Below are 20,424 nucleotides of genomic sequence, written 5' to 3'. Positions count from 1 at the left end.
GTTTTGAGCATGTTAGCAGAAAGAAGGATTCAGACTTAGCAAACGCAGTAAAGTGAAATTATGAAGTAGAAAGCAAAAAGGGGAAATGTAATTCTTAAGACACACAGCTTGTGCCATCTTATCTGAACCCTGATAAGAGACTCTCTCTGTCTCTTCTGAATGCACTGAGAGTGGAACCACAGTAGACTAATACAATGCATGTTTGAGGTATCTCTTTTCCCATCCCCATGATGTTTATCACACAGTTATAAGTTGGTGCTCTGAAGGTCCAGAGCTGGATTACTGAAGCTATTCTTTGAGACATGTCCCAACATATTTTAATTAATTCTAACTGACTTTCATCTGGTTAAAGTCTAGCCAGTAACTTTGGTGGAATTGCTCTGATTTACAGTTGCTGAGGGTCAAGGTGATACTATAGGTTACAGTGTCCTGTCCAAGAGGTGGGGACCAGCTGCCTGTTGCTTTCAGCCTGAACAACTGATTTATGTTGTTTGAAGAGCAGCACTTTGAAGTGTTGCTCTTCAAAGAAAAAGGGCTAGAAAGTGACTTTTCAAAAGCAAATGAAAGCCAAGTCTGACTCAGGCTATTTAGACTGGGGAAAGGTCAGGGGCGTTTTGTCTGATCCCACTCATGTCCCATTCGTTCTACGCTGTACAGAAAGGCTAATGATGACCTATATTGTTGTATACCTGAATCAGAGTTTAATTATTAATACTACATAGCTATATTTTGGGGATATAGAATAACTGCCCTTCAGGGGGCAATATTCCCAGTTTTATCCTGGGGATGATAAAGTAAATTGAGATATATTTTTAGCACACTTTCCTTATTGGACTTTTTCTATAAACTTGATTGCTTCTAATTAGAAATTATTGGTTTAAATCTATTCCACACAATCTTTCCTTTTAAGCAAGAAAATTAAACAGTGAATCTTCTCATCTGTCAATTTCTATAAGTTTCCTTCCCTCTCCCCTGCCATGCTTTTCCCCAATCACACATACAGGAGGTGTTTCCTGGATTATTATAATTTTTATAGCACTTTCTGATTCTGTTTTCTGAAATGTAATAAAAGATTTGTTCTGGGCCATACATCAAAAATGTAGCAATTCCATGAGGTACGAGCAGATGCTAAATACCGGTGCTCTGCAGGTGAGTGTACCAAAGAGAAGTTCATGGGCTCAAGACTCATGTATTACAAGAGTTTAATCCAACACACTTGTACTCTCAAATGGTTGAAATAAGCCTCAGGATGTAAGCAGGCTGAAATTCGAAGTCATTATTATCCCAATACAACTGTGGTAGAGCGGTGTTTGACAGGTATTCATATTATAAAGCGTAAATCCATTGAGAGATATTTTAGGGAGAACTGCTTTAACAGGAAATAAAACATCCTTGGCCATACATCATCTATGTATGTGTACACGTACCTGTATGATTTTTCTTGCTTTACAATTAGAACATACACTGTTTCTCTAAGTATGTTATGCCATTGGATGTGTATTCTCATCTATATTTCATCAAAGCTTTTCAGGCAGGTCTTTGTCCAAAACATCCTGACAAATACTGCAAATAATAGCTATCCCAGCAGAGACATATGTATATTGCTGTCTGCCTCCTGCTCTTCCCCTCTGCCCCATCTGTCTTGAGAAAGGGGCTGTTCGGAGGAGCCCAGCCTCCATTTCTCTCCTGACAGCAGGAACTGCATGCATAACAAGCAGCAGCCTGAAAAATTATGTTCACGCCTTGACCTTGAGACTTCCTGAACCAGTTTGGATTGGCTCTCCCCTTGAAACAACAGGCTTCCACAGGAAGTTCATAAATGGGCCCAAGTCACAGCAATTTACGTAGTTTTAGTATTTTTAACTTGGTTCTTCAAGAATGACCCAAAATGGGCGGTGTTTCATGGACACAAAGGACTGGCCAGTTTTTCCAAGAGCAAACATCAGTGTGTTGGGCACAACGCGAGACATTGAAAGGAGTGTGACTAAGACAACCTCTGCTGAGCACTGCTCCGGAGATGTGCATGTTGTGAAGCTACGCTGTGCTCCACTGTGTCCCAGCATCAGCACCACTCAGGCTCCCAACATCATAGGCAGCCCAGCATCTCCAAAGAGCTAAACCACAGGCCCAGGTCCTAGACACCTCAGTTTCAGGCAAGTTTGGATCAACAGCTTAAACACTGACACATCTTTCCCCACGCTGCCCCCGATTCCTGCTTCTCTCAGAAAGACAGAGCACTGTATGTCACTCTTATCTTAGAAACAGTTTGGAGCCTCATTCAGAGGCATTAAAGAATAGCTCTTTCATTCCCCAAGTCTGAAGTATCGAAGGAGGGATGTGTGAAATGCCCATGGTTTGTTCCATTCACATTGACAGGGGAGAGGACCAGAAAAAATAAATGTTGCAAAGAAACAGGAGTGTTAAATCTTCATAAGGAGAAGAACATATGAAAATGAACATGAAAACCTTGCTTTGAAGACTTTTATCTCTCTCACACTGCTCTAACAAAATCCGACTATATTAAAGACGTTCCTTTCCATTTGTTTGCTTTGCACCTTGTTTTTCCATTACCTGTTTAACATGAACTTAATGGAAAACACCATTCTTATTTACATCTTTGCGCTCCACTGATTGTATGCTATAATCCAACGATAGGAATGTAATGATGGAATATTAATTCAAAATTCTTGAGTGCATTGCTCCAGTTTAACTATGCAAAGCAGTAGTTTTGGAACATTTTCTTGTTTGTGAATAACCTAATAGAATGCAGATGAGAGATTATATTATTAATGTTAGCAATGCATATGATTTCAGACAGAGCTATTTAATTCATTCAGAAATCAGAAGCTCTGTCAAGGGTTCATAATGATAGGCTTTAAAGCAAGTTTTAAAAGTAATTGTCTAGTCTGATTAGTTCATGGTTTGGGATTTTCTGGTCTATACTTAATTGCTGTACTTTGAAGGATAAATTATATATATATATAGTTGCTTAGAGAAATTGACAGAAATGAAATGAAGCAGAGATTTTAGGACCCCTCCAGGCAAATGGGCTCTCTTTTCATTCAGTTAAAAAGTCAGAAACATTTCTTATTGAAGAACAAAGAAAAACAAAAAAAAGGCCACAAAAATTAGATCCATTGGGTAAACCAGATATTTTAAAATGCTCTTTGGCTTGTATCTGCTAACCATAGGATCCAGTTCCACTAGACTTGTTAGTATACATTTATAAGGTAAAGAGTTTCTCTACAAGTTAATTTGGAGTCTTTTTTTTTTTTTTTTCACTGATAAAGGCTTATCTTGTATTCTTCCTATCTTTCTTGTAAGCTTTTCCTGACAGGGGGATAAGCCAAGCAACATGGAGGATCTGCCTATGACACCTAACAGGGGAGGCCTTGCCTGTTTGGCCAAGGCTAGCAGGTCTTACATAATAATTTATTACAGTACCTTTCTGTTTCCTGGTCTGTGGTTTGCTGCTTGTTCTCAAAGCCAGTGAAGCTGCTCATATCCACATAGCCATCATTCTCATTAGCAGCAGATAATGCCCTGCTGGGATCTTCAAAAAACTCAGTAAAAGTTCCTGCTCTGGTGGGTCTTCGAGGAGGAATTTGTATATTTTCATAGTCAGAGCTCATAGCTGGAATGTTTTCGTAGTCAGAAGTGTCAGCGTTGGGGAAAGAAATGGACCTAGGTTTCGTTAATGGGAGTGGCATGAAAGGAGGTCTGGACCGGTCCTCGAAGGACTCCACTCGTGACACACTCCTGCTGAAGGACTTGGGTGTTCCTTTTCTCTTACCATCCTTATAGAAAAGAACAGCTGAGGGAGACTCAGACATACGGAGCTTCCCTGCATGTGATTTTAGCTGAGGTGAGCTACTTAGGCTCCTCCTGTCCAGCTCCATCAGCCTTGAAGGTCCATGATAGCTGGACTCTGAGGAGGACCTTGAAGATGAAACATTAACATCCACGTGGACTTTATTTTCAGTTTTCTTCTTGAATTTTAGAGTGAGGAACCTCTTAAAGGAAGATTTCTTTTTCTTGGAATACTTATCAGGTGACTCATTCTCTATCAAAAGTGAAGGGGAACTTTTAGTGATTGGCTTTTTGGTGATGCAGGCGAGTTCAAAAGGAGGTGGTATATCAACAACTGAGGATGGAGTAGATACACCGCCTGACGAAAGGTGATTTCTCTGGGAAAAACTACCTGAGGAACCAATGACACAAGGCAAAGACAAGTTGTCTTCTGTCCTTTTTATTCTACCGTCATCCAGTACACAGCCATCACTTTCTTTGTAAATGGAGACAGGCATCTCTCTCCCTTCAACAGAGTAAGACCGAGGATATAAAATAAAACATCTTGATGTGGTTGGTAGTGCCCTATTGACTTCCATTGGTTTTCCTTCCACTGATAATAAGTTATTGCTTAAATCTTTAGTCCCAGAGCCATTGTGGGAAGATGGCAAATCAGTTTCAGGCCCAGTTTCCTCTGGAACTGTTTCTGGCACATAGCCTGGCATTTTCCCAGAGAGCGACCGGGTTCTAGTGACAATGCTTTTCCGATCGATGGGCAGTGATTTGTTTTCACCATCCATACTTAAGTCATCCCTTTTACTGTGATCAGCTCTTAAATCAGTCTGTCCATCACGAGGGATTTCATTCTCTGCAGGAAGCACATAAGGATCATCTAGAGAATCACTGCTTGTTTCTCTTTCCTCTGATTGTTCAGGCTCAATGACCACCTCAGGGACTGCTAAATTTTCATGCAAGACATGTTTGCTCTCACATTCTGCATTCATTTTGCCTTGCTCACAGACTGCTAACTCTTCCTCAAATGTGACCTGTTCAGGTGGACCTAGGACACTTTTGCTGGAGCTGTTTGGTTCCACCTTGTTGTCTTCAGGCAGCAGCTCATCTGACTCAGAGGTTTCCACAACACTTTCACTATGCTTTTCAATGAGCACATCTTCCAGCTCTGACTCCATCCCTGGATCACTAGGTAGAGTAACCAAAATCTGATCATCTTCGTCCAGAGAGGTTCCTTGTGTTTGTAGATTCTCATCTGAGTGTTCCCGGGGTATTTCCTCATCACATTCATTTTCAAAAGGAGTAATTTGACAACCATTATCCATACTCTCTGCATTCACAGTTTCTTCCTCTCCTTTCTCAGAGTCTTTGCTTGCTTCACAGGCTGCCTCTGATGTCTCCTCCTTGCCTCTCCTATCAGTGATCTGGCAGCCATCACTAGTATTTCCTGTGTTTGTGTCATTGTGGTCGTCTGGGTCTGCTTCCTCTTCTTCAGCTGCAGCTGGATGGATGGAGTCTCCCAAACCATCTTCAGTGTTGGGTTCATTTTCAGTCAGTTCCAGGCTGGGAGCTGTTTCTTCATGAGCCTCATTGGGCAGCATGTTAGGGCCCTCGGAGCCATCATTTTCTAACTCCTCTTCTATGTTCAAATCAAGCTCTGCTTGCGTACTGTGGTCACCATCATGTGCTGGACACCTGTCTCCCTCTTCTGAAGTCTCAGGCAGAGACTTTATCATTAGAATGTCTTCACAGGTATCACCCACCTCATCCTCATCGCTATTCAAAATGTTATCACTGTCAGTCTTACAATCACTATAGTTCTTAACCAGTTGCAGACTATTAAAAGTTTCCTCCAAATTGTTTTTGATTTCACTGCAGTCATTTACAACATCTTCATCTTCATCTGCATTCTTGGAAGCATCGTTATCCACATCAGAGGCATCTAAGGATGCCTCACAAAGTGCTTTGGACTGGTCACAGTCTGTGGTTGACTCTTTTGAGTCTGGTTCCATCAGTTCAGCAATATCTGAAGGGTTGTGGTGCTTAGTTTCAGTGATTTCTAGATTGCCAGTGTCCTCATCATTAGCAATGTTGTTATCCTCTTCCTCCCCCACCTTTTCTGGAGTTTCCAAGACTACATTCTCCACAGAGTTGTCTAGGGTCTGGTCATGCTCGTGTTCCAAGTCATTATAGTCTTTGCTAGTCAGCTGAGCTTCAGGAACTACAATGTATTCATTATCCACCTCAGATTCTGGGCACTCATCATTATATTGATTTCCTTCATACAGCTCTCCATCAGGACATCCCAATTTCCCATTTGAGAATTTATTTAAGTTGTTGTTGGTATAAACACTGGATTTGCCCTCAGTGTCAGCTGAGAGTTTTGGCTTGGGAGCAATAGGTGGTTTGGGACCCCTAGACGTAGAATTTGGGTTATGAAGAATATCAGACCTTGGCAGCGAAGGAGAAAATTTGGAGACAGCTACTGGAGAAAGATGACCAATAATCTTTGGTTTCGGTGCTAGTGGTGGCTTTGTGATTTCTGGAAAAAAGAGGGAAAAGCCATGTTAGTCATCACGGTTTCTTATACCAGAGTATACAGCACAATTGACTTTATTTTACACCAATAACTTCTAATACAGAAGGAGTCCAACCAGTGAAAGATCCAGCTCTGAAAAGAGAACTGATGGAGAGATGAGCACAGAGCATATGCACTGTGCATCTGTGTGGCGTTGTAGCTATTCCAGGGAACATGGTTTAAGGTCATAATTGGACTAAAGCAGATGTAGCCCAAGCACTCTGGGGGAGATAAAAATGTGCAGCTGAAGGGCCAAGGGTATATCACATGATATGGGTAGCACCTCTGGCACTCAGCAGGACTAATGACAGTAGAGTCCCTTTGAACCTGCCCCAGAAATCTGTTTGCCCTGAGCTAAGTATAAACACTTTGTTTCAAGAGTGCTGAAATGGTTTACTGCAGCAAAAAAAAATGCTTTTTAGCCATAGTAGCTGTTTTCATAACACAGTACAAACATTTCATAGGAGTGTTTTTTAATTCAATGTGTAGTTTGCAGAATTTACTCAACAGTCAAAAAAACTAGTTCCATCAGCAGATCAAGAATTAATTCAACCTGGCCAAACTGACATGAACACTTGGTGGCCAAACACACAATCTTCCCATCTACCTTTACTATGGAAACAAAAATGGAGTTATGTTTTATTTGTCAACCAGCAGTAATCACGATGGATAAGACAGTTTGCTAAAAGCTTGGCTAATACTTTACATTGATTATGCAGCTGAGATATAATGCACTGAATGAAATAGTTATGATCCAAAATAAGAAGAAAGTTACTGTTTTCAATTTAAGTTCAGTTTTCAGTGTGTAACTTCAGTCCTTTCTCTAGTCAAAAGAACCTCCATCCCTCTTTAAGTGCCAGGACCCCTTGCAAGTACAATCTTCTGTGAACCTCAAAATATATTTCTAAAAAATGAATTATCTTGCAATGAAGAGCTATGTCTATGATCTCCTGGCTGGTCTATGACCTAGGCCAGCCAGGCTCTCTAAACTTTTTATACTGGAAGTGCTGACACCTGTATAGGGGAATTTAAACAGATTGACAATAAGCTAGCTTTTCTTCACTGTTCTTTGGACTTAAAACTCATCTATGGACATTTTACTTACAGTACAGCTTACATGGCACAGCCATTTCAAGCTATCTTGGGCCTGAAATTAATTTTCTTTGAATAACTAAATTAAATGCTGAAAGACTGCATAAATAGGCAACAATAGAGATCCTCCCTCATGGGAGTTTAGATGAGATGAAATATATGGTGTGAAGAAGCCAAATACCAAATGTTTACAGATGGTGATAAGTAGAGAGAAGGGTTTTGCTCTCACTAGTGTTTTCTAGTCATCAATAGGTAATTACATGGTTAATCAATCAGAACTCTCTTATTGTTATCATACTTTGGATTAATACATATTCTAGCAGAGAAAGGGGAGCTCTCCAAAAAAGCACAGGACAAGATACTTCACTATTCTCTGTGCAAAAACTTTATGCCCTACATATGGGGAATAAGGGAACAGTATCCCAAGACACACCATTTGGGACTTGGTCCCTGGGGTCAAACGCTATGCTAAATCATGGCATAAGTTTCTGGAAATGTGGTTACTGTGCTGTTGTATTTTTGAGTATTCTGGAATGCAGACTTCTGTCATCTGGAAGTGAAGACAATTAAAATTCAGCTGGGCACCATACTGAGAATGAAGTAATATTAACTGCAGTCTGCTTAAAATGATTCTCCAGTTGTTCTAATACTTGGTGTCATGGTACTTTTCTTATTGTTATCTTGGTCCAACTGAAGTAATTTGTATTGAACTCATAAAAGCATATCAGTGCTATTAGGCTTTGGGAGATAAAAGAGACTGTTTTCTCTGAATGTCCTACCCTTGCTGCAATTTCTTCCAGTACTCAGAATGATGCTGACAATTCAACATTCTGTAATTTCCTCAGAAAACAGTCTTTCTAGAATTCTGAGAAACCGGAGAAATTTCACCTGAGTTAAAAACTGAGTGAATGATCTGAGATCAGTCCAGAAGGAATGAGAAGTCTGTTCTAATCAGGCCCCTTATCACATACACTGATTCAGAATTATTCTGTATCTGGTGATTTATCAGATCTAGTTTCATGTGTGCCATATGCAAAAACAGAACTACAGATATGACCATTAATATCCATACAACCATATTAATCAGGATGCTGGTTAACTAATGCTATCTAGAAGATTATGTATAGAAAAGAATATAAACAGCCATCAATTTTGGCTAGCAGAATGTGTTTGAGGAACATGCTGACCCTGTGTACAAACATTTACTTAATAGGTAAAGCACAATCTGCAGTCATTTGTTAGTGTACAGTTTTTCTACAGGATAAATAAAACTAGTGGTGGTGGTGGTTGTACTGCAGACAGCTTACTACAGCATCTCTTCACAATCACTTTTGATGGGGGACTCTCAGACTGAGGGGAAAGATCTCCAGTGATGAAGTAAGAGAAGATGGAAAACATCAGTGTGTAGCTGGAGGAAGGTCATTCAACACATCACAGTGTGCTTAACAGGAGCAAAGATAAAAGATACTGAGTGATTAAATCACAGTGAAGGAGAGTACAGATATTGAATCATAAGCAACAACTGAGAAATCTGATTTTGCTTACCTGCAGCTGTTGAGTATAAAGAAACACCTGTTCACAGCATGAGACAAAATGGTGTTAAGAGTGTACTATGCACTCATCAAATACAGCCTGGCTTTGGGTGACAAAGGAGTTAACAAGAGGTTTTGAAGTAACTCTGCTAACATATCCAATATGTGGGAACAACATAAAATGGCAATCTGAGACCTCTTCACTGAAATTTGCTGAACCATTTGTATTTTCCAGTACCTGGTATCTGTTAAGAACCATTGATATCAAACAGTAAGGTTGCGTTAAGGACAAAGGAGACTGCACATCTGGTATTTCCACTTTTATCTTCAGCTTGGTAGTGAGCGTTTATGGTCTCTGTGTACTGATCAATCACTTTAGGCTCTAGAAATGAAAGTCATCATAGTTCTAACCTGGAAAGAAGTATCCTCAAAATATAAAATAATTTCTGGGAATATTCTAGACAGTTTTTCTAATTCCAGTGTGTGGTTATACCAGTAGCTCTGTAAGGACTTTCAGAGAACATCCTTTTTAGTCCAAGATCCCTTCAGAGAAGCATGTTCCCTAAAGAAGCCCTTGTGTTCTGCAAACCCTCAGCAGACAGAGGATGTCCTACTGTTCCTCATTTGATTCTTCAGCATTAGCTAACCTAGACATCATGATGCAAGATAAAGAAAAGAAACATAAATGAAGCTCCTTGCTTTATATGGGGTGACTGCTCCTTGAAGGTGGCAGTCAGAGCTGAGTCCTGTAGACATCACTATTTGAGCCAACCTGCAAAACTGGCACATTGTATGTGGCTTTACTGGCTTTGAATGGAACGGTTCATGTGCAGAAGAAGAAATGGGAGGCTTAAAAAAGCTTTCGGAAAAGGAGGGAGAGAGGACTTTATACTTGCCAGTCTGCAGTACTGTAGTGTTTGCTCTTGCTTCATGCTATCCACTGTTGCTTTGACAAGGGCATCTCCCTAATTATTGAAGTCACAGAATGGGTAGCTAATCTTTCTCTCCAGATCACTTGAGAAATATCATGCGCCAAATAACTTCACTGTTGCTGAAGTGCAGTTGCTTCTTTTACAACCAGCAGCAAGTCTGCAGCAGTTCTAACAGCTGAGTGCTGAAAATGTTGCCAGTTAAAAACAGCGAGGCAGTAGAAGTGGGTTGAATGTCTTGTAGCCCTGGCTCCTCTGCCAGATCTGCCTCATGCATAGTAAAGTGCATGAGAATTTTAATACAGGCATACCTTGGAGATATTGCAGGTTCAGTTCCAGACCACCACAATAAAGCGAACATCACAATAAAGCAAGTCACATGAATTTTTTGGTTTCCCAGTGCATATAAAAGTTACATTTACACTATACTGTAGTCTATTAAGTGTGCAACAGCATTATGTTTAAAAAAACATTGTACATACCTTAATTAAAAAATACTTTATTGCTAAAAAATGCTAACCATCATCTGAGCCTTCAGCGAGTCGTAATCTTTTTGCTGATGGAGGGTCTTGCCTCGATGTTGATGGCTGCTGACTTGTCAGGGTGGTGGTTGCTGAAGCCTGGGGTGGCTGTGGCAGTTTCTTAAAATAAGACAGCAGTGAAGTTTGCCACATCCATTGACTCTTCCTTTCATGAAGGATTTCTCTGAAGTATGCGATGCTGCTTGGTAGCATTTTACCCACAGTAGAACTTTTTTCAAAATTGGAGTCAATCCTCTCAAACCCTGCCGCTGCTTTATCAACTAAGTTTATGTAATATTCTAAATCCTTTGTTGTCATTTCAACAATGTTCACAGCATCTTCACCAGGAGCAGATTCCATCTCAAGAAACCACTTTCTTTGCTCATCCATAAGAAGCAACTCCTCGTCCGTTAAAGTTTGATCATGATATTGCAGCAATTCAGTCACATCTTCAGGCTCCACTTCTAATTCTAGTTCTCTTGCTATTTCCACCACATCTGCAGTTACTTCCTCCACTGAAGTCTTGAACCCCTCAAAGTCATCCATGAGGGTTGGAATCAGCTTCTTCCAAACTCCTGTTAATGTTGATATTTTGACCTCCTCCCATGAATCACAAATGTTCTTAATGGCAACTAGAATGGTGAATCCTTTCCAGAAGGTTTTCAATTTACTTTGCCCAGATCCATCAGAGGAATCGCTATCTATGGCAGCTATAGCCTTATGAAATGTATTTCTTAAATAACAAGACTTGAAAGTCGAAATGACTCCTTGATCCATGGGCTGCAGAATGGATGTTGTGTTAGCAGGCATGAAAACAACATTAATCTCATTGTACATCTCTCCATCAGAGCTCTTGGGTGACCAGGTGCATTGTCAGTGAGCAGTAATATTTTGAAAGGAATTTTTTTTTCTGAGCAGAAGGTCTCAACAGTGGGCTTAGAATATTCAGTAAACCATGTTGTAAACAGATGTGCTGTCATGCAGGTTTTGCTGTTCCATTTATAGAGCACAGGCAGAGTAGATTTAGCATAATTCTTAAGGGCCCTAGGATTTTCGGAATGGTAAATGAGCATTGGCTTCAACCTAAAGTCACCAGCTGCATTAGCCCCTAACAAGAGAGTCAGCCTGTCCTTTGAAGCTTTGAAGCCAGGCATTGACTTCTCCTCTCTAGCTATGAAAGTCCTAGATGGCATCTTCTTCCAATAGAAGGCTGTTTCATCTGCATTGAAAATCCGTTGTTTAGTATAGCCACCTTCATTGATTCTCTTAGCTAGATCTTCTGGATAACTTGCTGCAGCTTCTGCATCAGCACTTGCTGCTTCGCCTTGCACTTTTACGTTATGGAGATGGCTTCTTTCCTTAAACCTCATGAACCAACCTCTGCTAGCTTCAAACTTTTCTTCTGCAGCTTTCTCACCTCTCTCAGTCTTCACAGAATTGAAGGGAGTTAGGGCCTTGCTCTGCATTAGGCTTTGGCTTAAGGGAATGTTGTGGCTGGTTCGATCTGCTATCCAGACCACTCAGACTTTCTCCATATCAGTAATAAGGCTGTTTCACTTTCTTATCATTTGTGTGTTCACTGGAGTAGCCCTTTGAATTTCCTTCAAGACCTTTTCCTTTGCATTCACAACTTGGCTACCTGTTTGGCGCAAGAGGCCTCGCTTTCAGCCTGTCTCGGCTTTCGACATGCCTTCCTCACTAAGCTTCATCATTTCTAGCTTTTGATTTCAAGTGAGAGATGTGCAACTCTTCCTTTCACTTGAACACTTAGAGGCAATTGTAGGGTTATTAATTGCCCTAATTTCCATATTGTTGTGTCTCAGGGAACAGGGAGGCCTGAGGAGAGGGAGAGAGATGGGGGAACGGCTGGTCGGGGGAGCAGTCAGAGCACACACAACATTTATCAATTAAGTTTGCTGTCTTATATGGGCGCGGTTCGTGGTGCCCTAAAACAATTACAGTAGTAACATCAAAGATCACTGATCACAGATCACCATAACAGATATAATAATAATGAAAAAGTTTGAAATCTTGTGAGAATTACCAAAATGTGACACAGAGACACAAAGTGAGCACATGCAGTTGGAAAAATGGCGCTGATAGACTTGCTTGACGCAGGGTTGCCACAAACCTTCAGTTTGTAAAAAACACAATATCTGCAAAGCTCAGTAAAATGAGATATGCCTGTAGCTGTAACTGATTCCTTACATCTGTCCCACCACAGATCAGTAGTGTGTTTATATTCAACAGTTGCAGATAAGCAAAATCAGATTTCTCAGTTGTTGCTCAGCATTCAGTATCTGTACTCTCCTTCAGTGTGATTTAACTGGTCGTATCTTTTGTCCTGAATAATGTGGCATTTTTAGGACTAACTCCAAGGAACAAACATGGCTCTAGAGGTGTGATACCACTTTCTGCAATGTGTAACTTTTCCTATAGATGTCCATCCAAGAGTGGGTCACAAGTATTACCTACTCCATTCCTGAGATCTGACAGGTCCTGAGCACAGTCTGCATTTTCACCCTTATTCTCATCAGAGGGAGTTCCTGTACTGAAACACTGAGCAGTGAGAAGACGATTGGAACTGTGGAGAAAACCTGGATCTCCCAAGCTTTGACTCATAAGCAAGGTTGACTTAAAATAATTTAATGAGCTCATTTCCTGTGCATAAAATAACGATGCAGACATCCACTTTAAAATAAGTTATATAGCTTAAAGACAGTTACCCACTTTCCCTCCAGTGATAAATTTTCCACAGTAAAATGGAATCAAATAATCTTGAGCTTTTTCTTCTGCTACCTTCAGAAACATTGCTAGCAGAAGAGAACTTATGGCAATGGACCCTGTTCATAGTATGGTAACAACGGGCATTGTGTCCTAATCTTTTCCACTGTGCCAACTATTGGCCACTTCTGGTTTCTTCCTTATTTGCTTTCTAACTGCTTATCAGTTATCTTCTTAAACAATTTTCTCTCTTTTTTTTTTTTTGTCTTTTGGTCTTCTTTGCATTTTTTTTTAATAAACAAGTGTTTATTTAAAAAAAAATACCCCAAACAATTAATGAAATGAAAGCAAATCTGTCAAGCACAAAGGACTACTATTTGCCTTTGATCAGGACAATCCCACTCTGCTTCAATTTCTGCTTCCTGTGGTGTCTGAGCCATTTAAAAGGATCTGGCTGTAACTTCTGAATGGCCAAAAACAACATTGTGCCATAAGGAATGTGTATGTTCACAAATAATTATGCATGTTTATTTTAGGATGTGTTTTATGTTGGAGGAAGACACACCCACCTTGTGCTTAAAAGGAAACTCTTGGGGAATAGGAATTTCTTTAGCCTGCTCCTCCCCTTATTGTTCGATGTTTCCTTGTACTGACAAGGATAGCTTCCTCTCCTTACCCACCTTCCTCTGGGCAAACTTATGATTCAACAAGGTTTCATTTCTGCTGTGGCCCACATGAAATTTCACTACAGTCGTCCCCTTGTCCCTCCCCACATCCAAGTTTCCTCTCCTGGAATGGCAATCAACCCATACAGTTTTAACTGTTCAAATGTTTCTTTTAAATAATACACATTATACGATACAATATTGCCCAAAAGACTGCAATTACCTGCTTTCAAATGTTCTCCAAATTTGGGAATTAGTCTAGATTAAGGCTTATAAGGGACTATATCAACCAAAAAAAAAGCCCACTGAGCAGTTGGATTTGTTCTGAAGACCTAATTGAACAATGAGTTTTCACACTTGCAGGGAAATTTGTAGACGTGTCCCAGGCCCATAGTCTTTGATGGTGGCCCAAGGAATGACTTAGCTCTGTGGTGCAGATACTAGCTTCAGCTTTGAATGGTGCCCCAGTCTAGTTCAGGCATCTCTAAGGATGCTGAAAGTGGCTTTTTCTGACCGATGAACTTTGTGGACTGTGGTTTCTTCACTCCTTTGACATTAATTCAGCTCAGACATATGTTAAAATTGGAGAGACATTGAGAACAGAGGACAGAAATGTACTGCATAGTTTCAGGGATCTGCAGAGCTTGTAGATGGAAGTGACCATGCAGATGGAGGGACCACATCGCAACAGTGGGATGAGAGGGCAGCAAACCTAGATGCCCGGTGGAAACAGATGCACACAATTCCTGTTTCTCACTGCTCCTGCCCAGGAAGAAGGGCTTCAGATCCACAGATGAAAGATGCCTAAGACACAGGAGGCAGAGGGAGAATATCTAGGCAAGGGCATGAGAAAGTCTCATTCAGCTCTGATCGGGAGATGTGCAATTTCAATCAGCTGCACCAGAATAAAGTTAAAACTTGTCTTCCAGAGAGCTTTGGTCTGAAGACAGCAAGAGGTGAAGAATCTACCTTTGTATCCTCCACACCTCGTTCCCATAATGAATCACTCATTTATAAAATAAAGCCCTTATTTCCAATTAGCGCAGTCTGGCTTCTATCTCCAGCCTTTGGCATTTGTTACCATTTCTTCCCCTGGGTTAAAGATCTTTTTAGTATTCAGTATTTCTCCTGGGAAGACATATACTGCCTTACAACCACATTTTTACACAATCTTCTTTTTGGTAAATTGAATGGATGAGCTCTTTCAGTCTTTGCCAGTGGACAGTTTCTCCTGTCCTGAAATCTTTTTTTGTGGATTTTTTTCTGAACCTTCTCCAATTTTCCAATAGCTCCTATAAAATACAGAGGGCAGATGTGTAGGAAACATTCCAGAGGGGGTTCTGATGATGCTGTCTACAGAGCTCCATGCTTTCCTAGAGCCAGTCCTCACTATTCTCCATTAGCTTGTTACTGCATCAAGTTGACTTGCTTGTTCATTATGACCTCCAAATTGTTTCCAAGGCTACATTTTCTGTATTCCTTGTCTCTGAACTGATAGCTTTATATTTTGCATTAAATGTAATTCATTTGAATGGATCCAACTTAATGATCCAGACCTCTTCACATAACTGCCCTGCCTACATTATTAATTACCCTTTTACCCGTCCTTGCATCATTAAATGAACTTTGTCATCTGATACTTTTCTATTTGCCTGCCTACCAATGAAAGTGTTGAAGAGCATCAACCTGGTCCTGGTCCCAGCATTATAAATGCCACTATTTGATGAGTGTACAGAGATAACTACTTCCAGGGAACTGCCAATTAGCCAGTCCTCAATCTAATTAACCCAGACTTTATTGCTCTTATATAAATGCTTTTCTCTTAAATCGGTATGTGGTACTAAAATACCATACAGACATAAAGGTATGTCTTTGCATCTGTGCAGTTGCCTTTGTCAAGCAAATTTGTAACTTCCTCCAAAGACTAGGATCAAATTCCACACTTGAAGCAAGCAAAATCCCACTACTGAGGAAATGAAAATAAGCAACCTCAAGAGTAGCAGTTAAATGGAAACTCATTTATTTACATGTCACTTGGCTCAGACACTACTATAGCTGTAGAAACATGTGAGATTTGGACCAAAAATGATACATGTTATTTCATGGATGCATTTCTATTTTGTAAACTAGCCAACAACATGAAACAACAAAGAACCAATCCTATACCAACAGCCTCCGTGTTCATGATGTTTCTCACATTGGAGAATGACAGTGCTAAGAGCTTCAACTGTGGACAAAAGCCACATGGGTTAGGAGCTACACCAACGCAGAACAAAAAAATTTTCCCTGCCCAGGTGAGCTCACATGTTGAAGCATAAGGCAAGGGACAATAACTGGCCGCAGGCACAAGGGAACACATAGAACAGTGTGACTGCACTGTTCAGAGATAGGAGTTTCCATATATCAGCTACCAAAGCAACACAAAGCTCTTACAAAGCAGGGCAGAGAGGAAATTCTGTACCTGTATCTGTTTCAGCTTGGCTAACACATGATTTTATGGTTTGACCATGGCTTGCCTACTTGTTGAAGAAGAAATTGTTCTGAGAGTGAATGGTAGACACAGCTTCCTATCAAAATAACATGTGGAGCTTCACTGTAAATGAAACAAACAGCTCTTTGCAGATGAAGTGGTTTTGGAACTGGGCAGAACATGGGCACCAACCACTACAGTAATGGTGCCAGGACTGTAAAGCAAGCAAAGCATAGAGTCTCCTAAAACTCATTTATTTCATTTCCAGTGCAAGAACTGTAGGTTCCAACCTGTAATTACAATTCTGCCAGCTGTCCAAGCCAGCCAGTGAGGCAGTGTTTGATCTGCCTATGTAGATAAGCCATTTTAATGCCATTCTGAATTGTAGTAAGTAGACAGCATATGCTGTGTAACCTGCTTCAATATGGTGGAGATGAAATAGGTGAGGTAGAATGATTTACAAGGAAAGTATAATCCCTTCGAGGGGTTCTACTCATATAACACCAGTGCTGTCACTGCTAGGACCCCAGGATGCATTGTAAATAACTGAGATGTCATGAATTTCACACTACTCACTGCAAAAATCTTTATGTTTTATAGCATGTAGATCCATCACTTATTTCAAATTGTCAGAGAGAACTAAAAGGTTTAAAGCAGCAACAGTTACATAAGAAACAAAAACAGTTGCAGGGGAGTCACTTGAAATGGAAAAGGTATTTGTAAGTCTCCCTTTCAAATGGGACCTCAGTCCAGATTTAGGTACCAGCTCCCACACTGGCTTGAACAGCAGCTGGTTGCTTAAGTATCTTCTGAGAGTTGGGGCTTTAGGCTCTTCAGAGCTGAGGTCCTGATCAGGCCAGCAGCCTGTGGGCTCCTAAGTGCCTCAGTCCTTCATGAAAACGGGATTTCAGCTTCTACATCATTCTGGTACTTTTGAAAACAAAATTATCCCCTGTTATCAGAGTATGTGCTTCAAATGTGTGATCAAAAGCCCTCTGTATACAGCAAGAAGGCTCCACTGGTGTGGAGTCAGACCCATAGTCAGTAGTAACTATCCAATGGGATTTTTGTCTCCTTACAAATCTTAATTGAATTATTAGCAGCTGGGCTGTCAGAGCACATCACGCTCTGCAGATATAAAATGCTGTACTGTACAGTTATTGGAATCCATCCTCTATGATTAGATCAATGCACTATGACTCTGGTATGTCAGATCAATAGCTTACAAATTTCTCTTACTATATAACTTTATTGCAGCCATCTGTAAATATAATACAATAGTATAGCATCCCACAGAGAAACACTGCTGGGGAAAGGGTAAAATCTAAAGACAGTCTAATCATAGGAATAGAAAATCTAGTGTGAAAGGAAAGGATGAATTTCAGTACCAAAATCTTGATCCTGCAAATGTTCTAGCAGTTTCACCATCTCTAGTAGACTATGTGTAAAGGTATCTGAAGGGCTGGGGGTGTTTTCTAAGAAAAAAACACATGTGCATGACACTTTAAATAACCTTTCTGTAAGTTACTGGCATGTATTTCTTTTTAACATAACTGTAAATGTTTGTGATATTTCCAAATTGGCTGTGATTTCACAACAGGAAGTTCTCACTGCAGCAGACAACTTATATGCGCCTGTTCTTTCATACATTGCTTTTGGGGAGCCAAAGAAGACGTTGGTTAAAATTCCTTGACAGGGGCATATGGTAACTTTTCATATGTTACTTTCTGTAGCAACTGAAGGAATATGTAGTCCGTTTACGCCTCTGAACAAACTGGAGTCTATCAACTGTGCGTTTTTCCTTTGGCCAGCATCATTTCAGCACCTGGGAAACAAATCAGTACTTAGAGCTGGGAGATGGAGGTCTAGCTCTTGTCTCTACCACAGATTTCCTGGGACCTTAGGTGGACTGCTTAATCTTGTTTTTCATGTCAGTTCTGAATCTCTGAGAATAATCCATATCTTCTTTACTGTTTTCTGTCTTTATTTTAACTTCTGTGCGATCAAAGCTGCCTCATATGCATGACTGTTCAGTGGTGCTATGTATTCAGTGTAATACAAAAATCACTAATGCAGGTCCCTGAATTGCCCCTCTCCTTCAGATTCAGTGGGAAGCTCTGCTTTGCGCTGGTGGGAGAGAAATTCCTTGCATTGTGTGAATGTGCAAAACAAAGGCTGAGAAGGGATATGAGCACTCTATAAATACAACCTGGAGGTAAACACCAGGAGAGGAAAAGAACTATTTTTAAGCAAAAGGACAATGTAATCCAAAGAATAAATGGCCATGAATCTGGTCTGGAAACCAGAAGAACGAGCAAGGGTAAGCGGTTCTCAGCCACCTGAGAGGATTAGCAGGAGAGCTACATAAAAAGTTTTAAGATATAATCTGATGAATTGATAAGAGGTATGACATGACCTTGTGACCTGTAGCAATGGGTACTGCTTTTGGTAATGAAAGTAGTCCCATTCAGTCCTACATTCCTGAACAATGAAGACTGCTAATAGTTTCAGACTTTACAAATGGATGCATCTGATATTCCTTACATTGCACTTCCACTGAGATCAGGATCAGTTTGGAACTGCTCTGTTTTAAATAATGGAGAGGTGGAGAAAGAGAGGTTGGAGCATCATGGCTAAAGCAATTTTTGGCTGGCTTGCTTGACCTTCAAATGAGTTTGTCTCCTGCAAGGGACGGAGTCCAGTCCAGACAGGATCAGAAAACACAACAGAAATGTCACCACTTCTTGGGTGGGAGAGGAAGGTGTCCTACTCCCCCCTCCAAGGGGAGGGAAAATCTTTTTCTTTAATCTCAGAGGGGTGGTATGACTTCCTGATACAACAGCAGAGGGCTGGATTTGACCCAGAAGATCCTTCCAATCCTATGTTCCTATGTTTTGGCAAACAATGATTCACAGGTTCCCAACACATGACAGTTGTAGCTAGCAGTGAAATCACTGGGCTTCAGGGTATGCCCATGTAAGTGAGGTGCCCAGTGACATTCACCCTATGGAAAAGCAAAACGTGGTGGAAAACTGTAGGGCTATAGCACAAAGGGACTGACTATTTCTCTTCCTCTTTACCTCCAGATGCAACATCAGATTTTCTAAATAACTCCAGAGTTAGTAGCAATTGTTTCCTGGATTGTTATGCTTTTTAAACACATGCCTCACCCCGAAAATCAGATATGGTTGGTGGAGAATTTACAGTTTGTCCCAGTTTTCCAGTGACATCTTTTAGTTTTTTAACTGTTGAAAACCTTGGCTTTAATATTTGTGCTCTCCTCATCCCCTGTGTCTTTCCCCTTCCCAGTTTCCAGTGTGGGGGAGGAGGGACGGGGGCGGGGGGGGGGACGACGGGAAATTAACAGGGGGAGAGAGGAAAGGTTTGGGTTTGCCTTGGAGAGAAAATGCCGCAAAAAACCACCACCCCCAAAAGAAACTTTCCAAAAGGAAGTCACAGCAGATTTCCTATGGGCTTTGTGTACGGTTGAATGTGTCCAAGTGGGTGCAGAGCCGCATCCTTCAGCCCTCCTGATCTGCCGGCCCGGGTGTCCCCGGAGCCCCCGCCTCGCCCCGGGACGCTGCTCGCCCTCGACCCGCCGGGGCGGCGGGCGGGCCGGGGCCTGCGCCGGGGGGGGCGCTGCGCGTGTGCCAGTCCCGGGCGGGGGTGCCCGGAGGAAGGGTGCCGGCCCCGGCACGGCCCGGGGCTGCCAGCCCCGGAGCGGGGAAGCCCGGACGGGGCGTGCCGGCCCCGGAGGACCGTTGCCCAGACCGGGGGTGCCGGCCCCGGGGGTGCCGGCCCCGAAGGTGAGGCGCCCGGCCGGCGGGGCCGGGCCGGAGAAGGGAGGGTGCCGGTCCCGGAGGAAGGATGCGCGGCCAGCGCTTGCCGACCCCGGAGGAAAGATGCCCGGCCGCGGAGAGCCATCTCGGGGAGCCGCGCACTTACCGGTGTTGTTCATCTTCCACGGCAACTTTGCTCGCTGGCTGCCCCGGGCGCTCAGCGCATGGTCCCGGGGGCCGCCGCCGCCTTCGCCCCTCCCGGACGCGCCCGGCCCTAGAGCCCCGCGGGGGGCATGGGGAGCGCGGGCGGGGGCAGCCGGACCCGGAGCGGCG

At 41.9% G+C, this 20,424-nt stretch overlaps 1 protein-coding gene across 1 annotated transcript in view; it reads right to left on the bottom strand.

Moving 5' to 3' along the window:
- FGD5 (FYVE, RhoGEF and PH domain containing 5) overlaps positions 1-20,270 on the bottom strand; it is a 122,494-nt gene extending 102,224 nt beyond the window's left edge. Inside the window, exons 1-2 of the mRNA XM_026074893.1 lie at positions 20,258-20,270; positions 3,445-6,343 (exon numbers count right to left, since the gene is read on the bottom strand). Of these exons, the coding sequence (XP_025930678.1) occupies positions 3,445-6,343; positions 20,258-20,270 (2,912 nt within the window). The remainder of the gene's footprint in view (positions 1-3,444; positions 6,344-20,257) is intronic.
- Between the last annotated feature and the right edge of the window lie 154 nt (positions 20,271-20,424).

This window comes from Apteryx rowi, unplaced genomic scaffold, assembly GCF_003343035.1.
Source record: "Apteryx rowi isolate R43461 unplaced genomic scaffold, aptRow1 scaffold_4, whole genome shotgun sequence".
In the NCBI taxonomy this organism is placed as follows: Eukaryota; Metazoa; Chordata; class Aves; order Apterygiformes; family Apterygidae; genus Apteryx; species Apteryx rowi.
The sequence above is the reverse complement of the archived record's forward strand: the minus strand, read 5'-3'. Positions and strand labels throughout refer to the sequence as shown.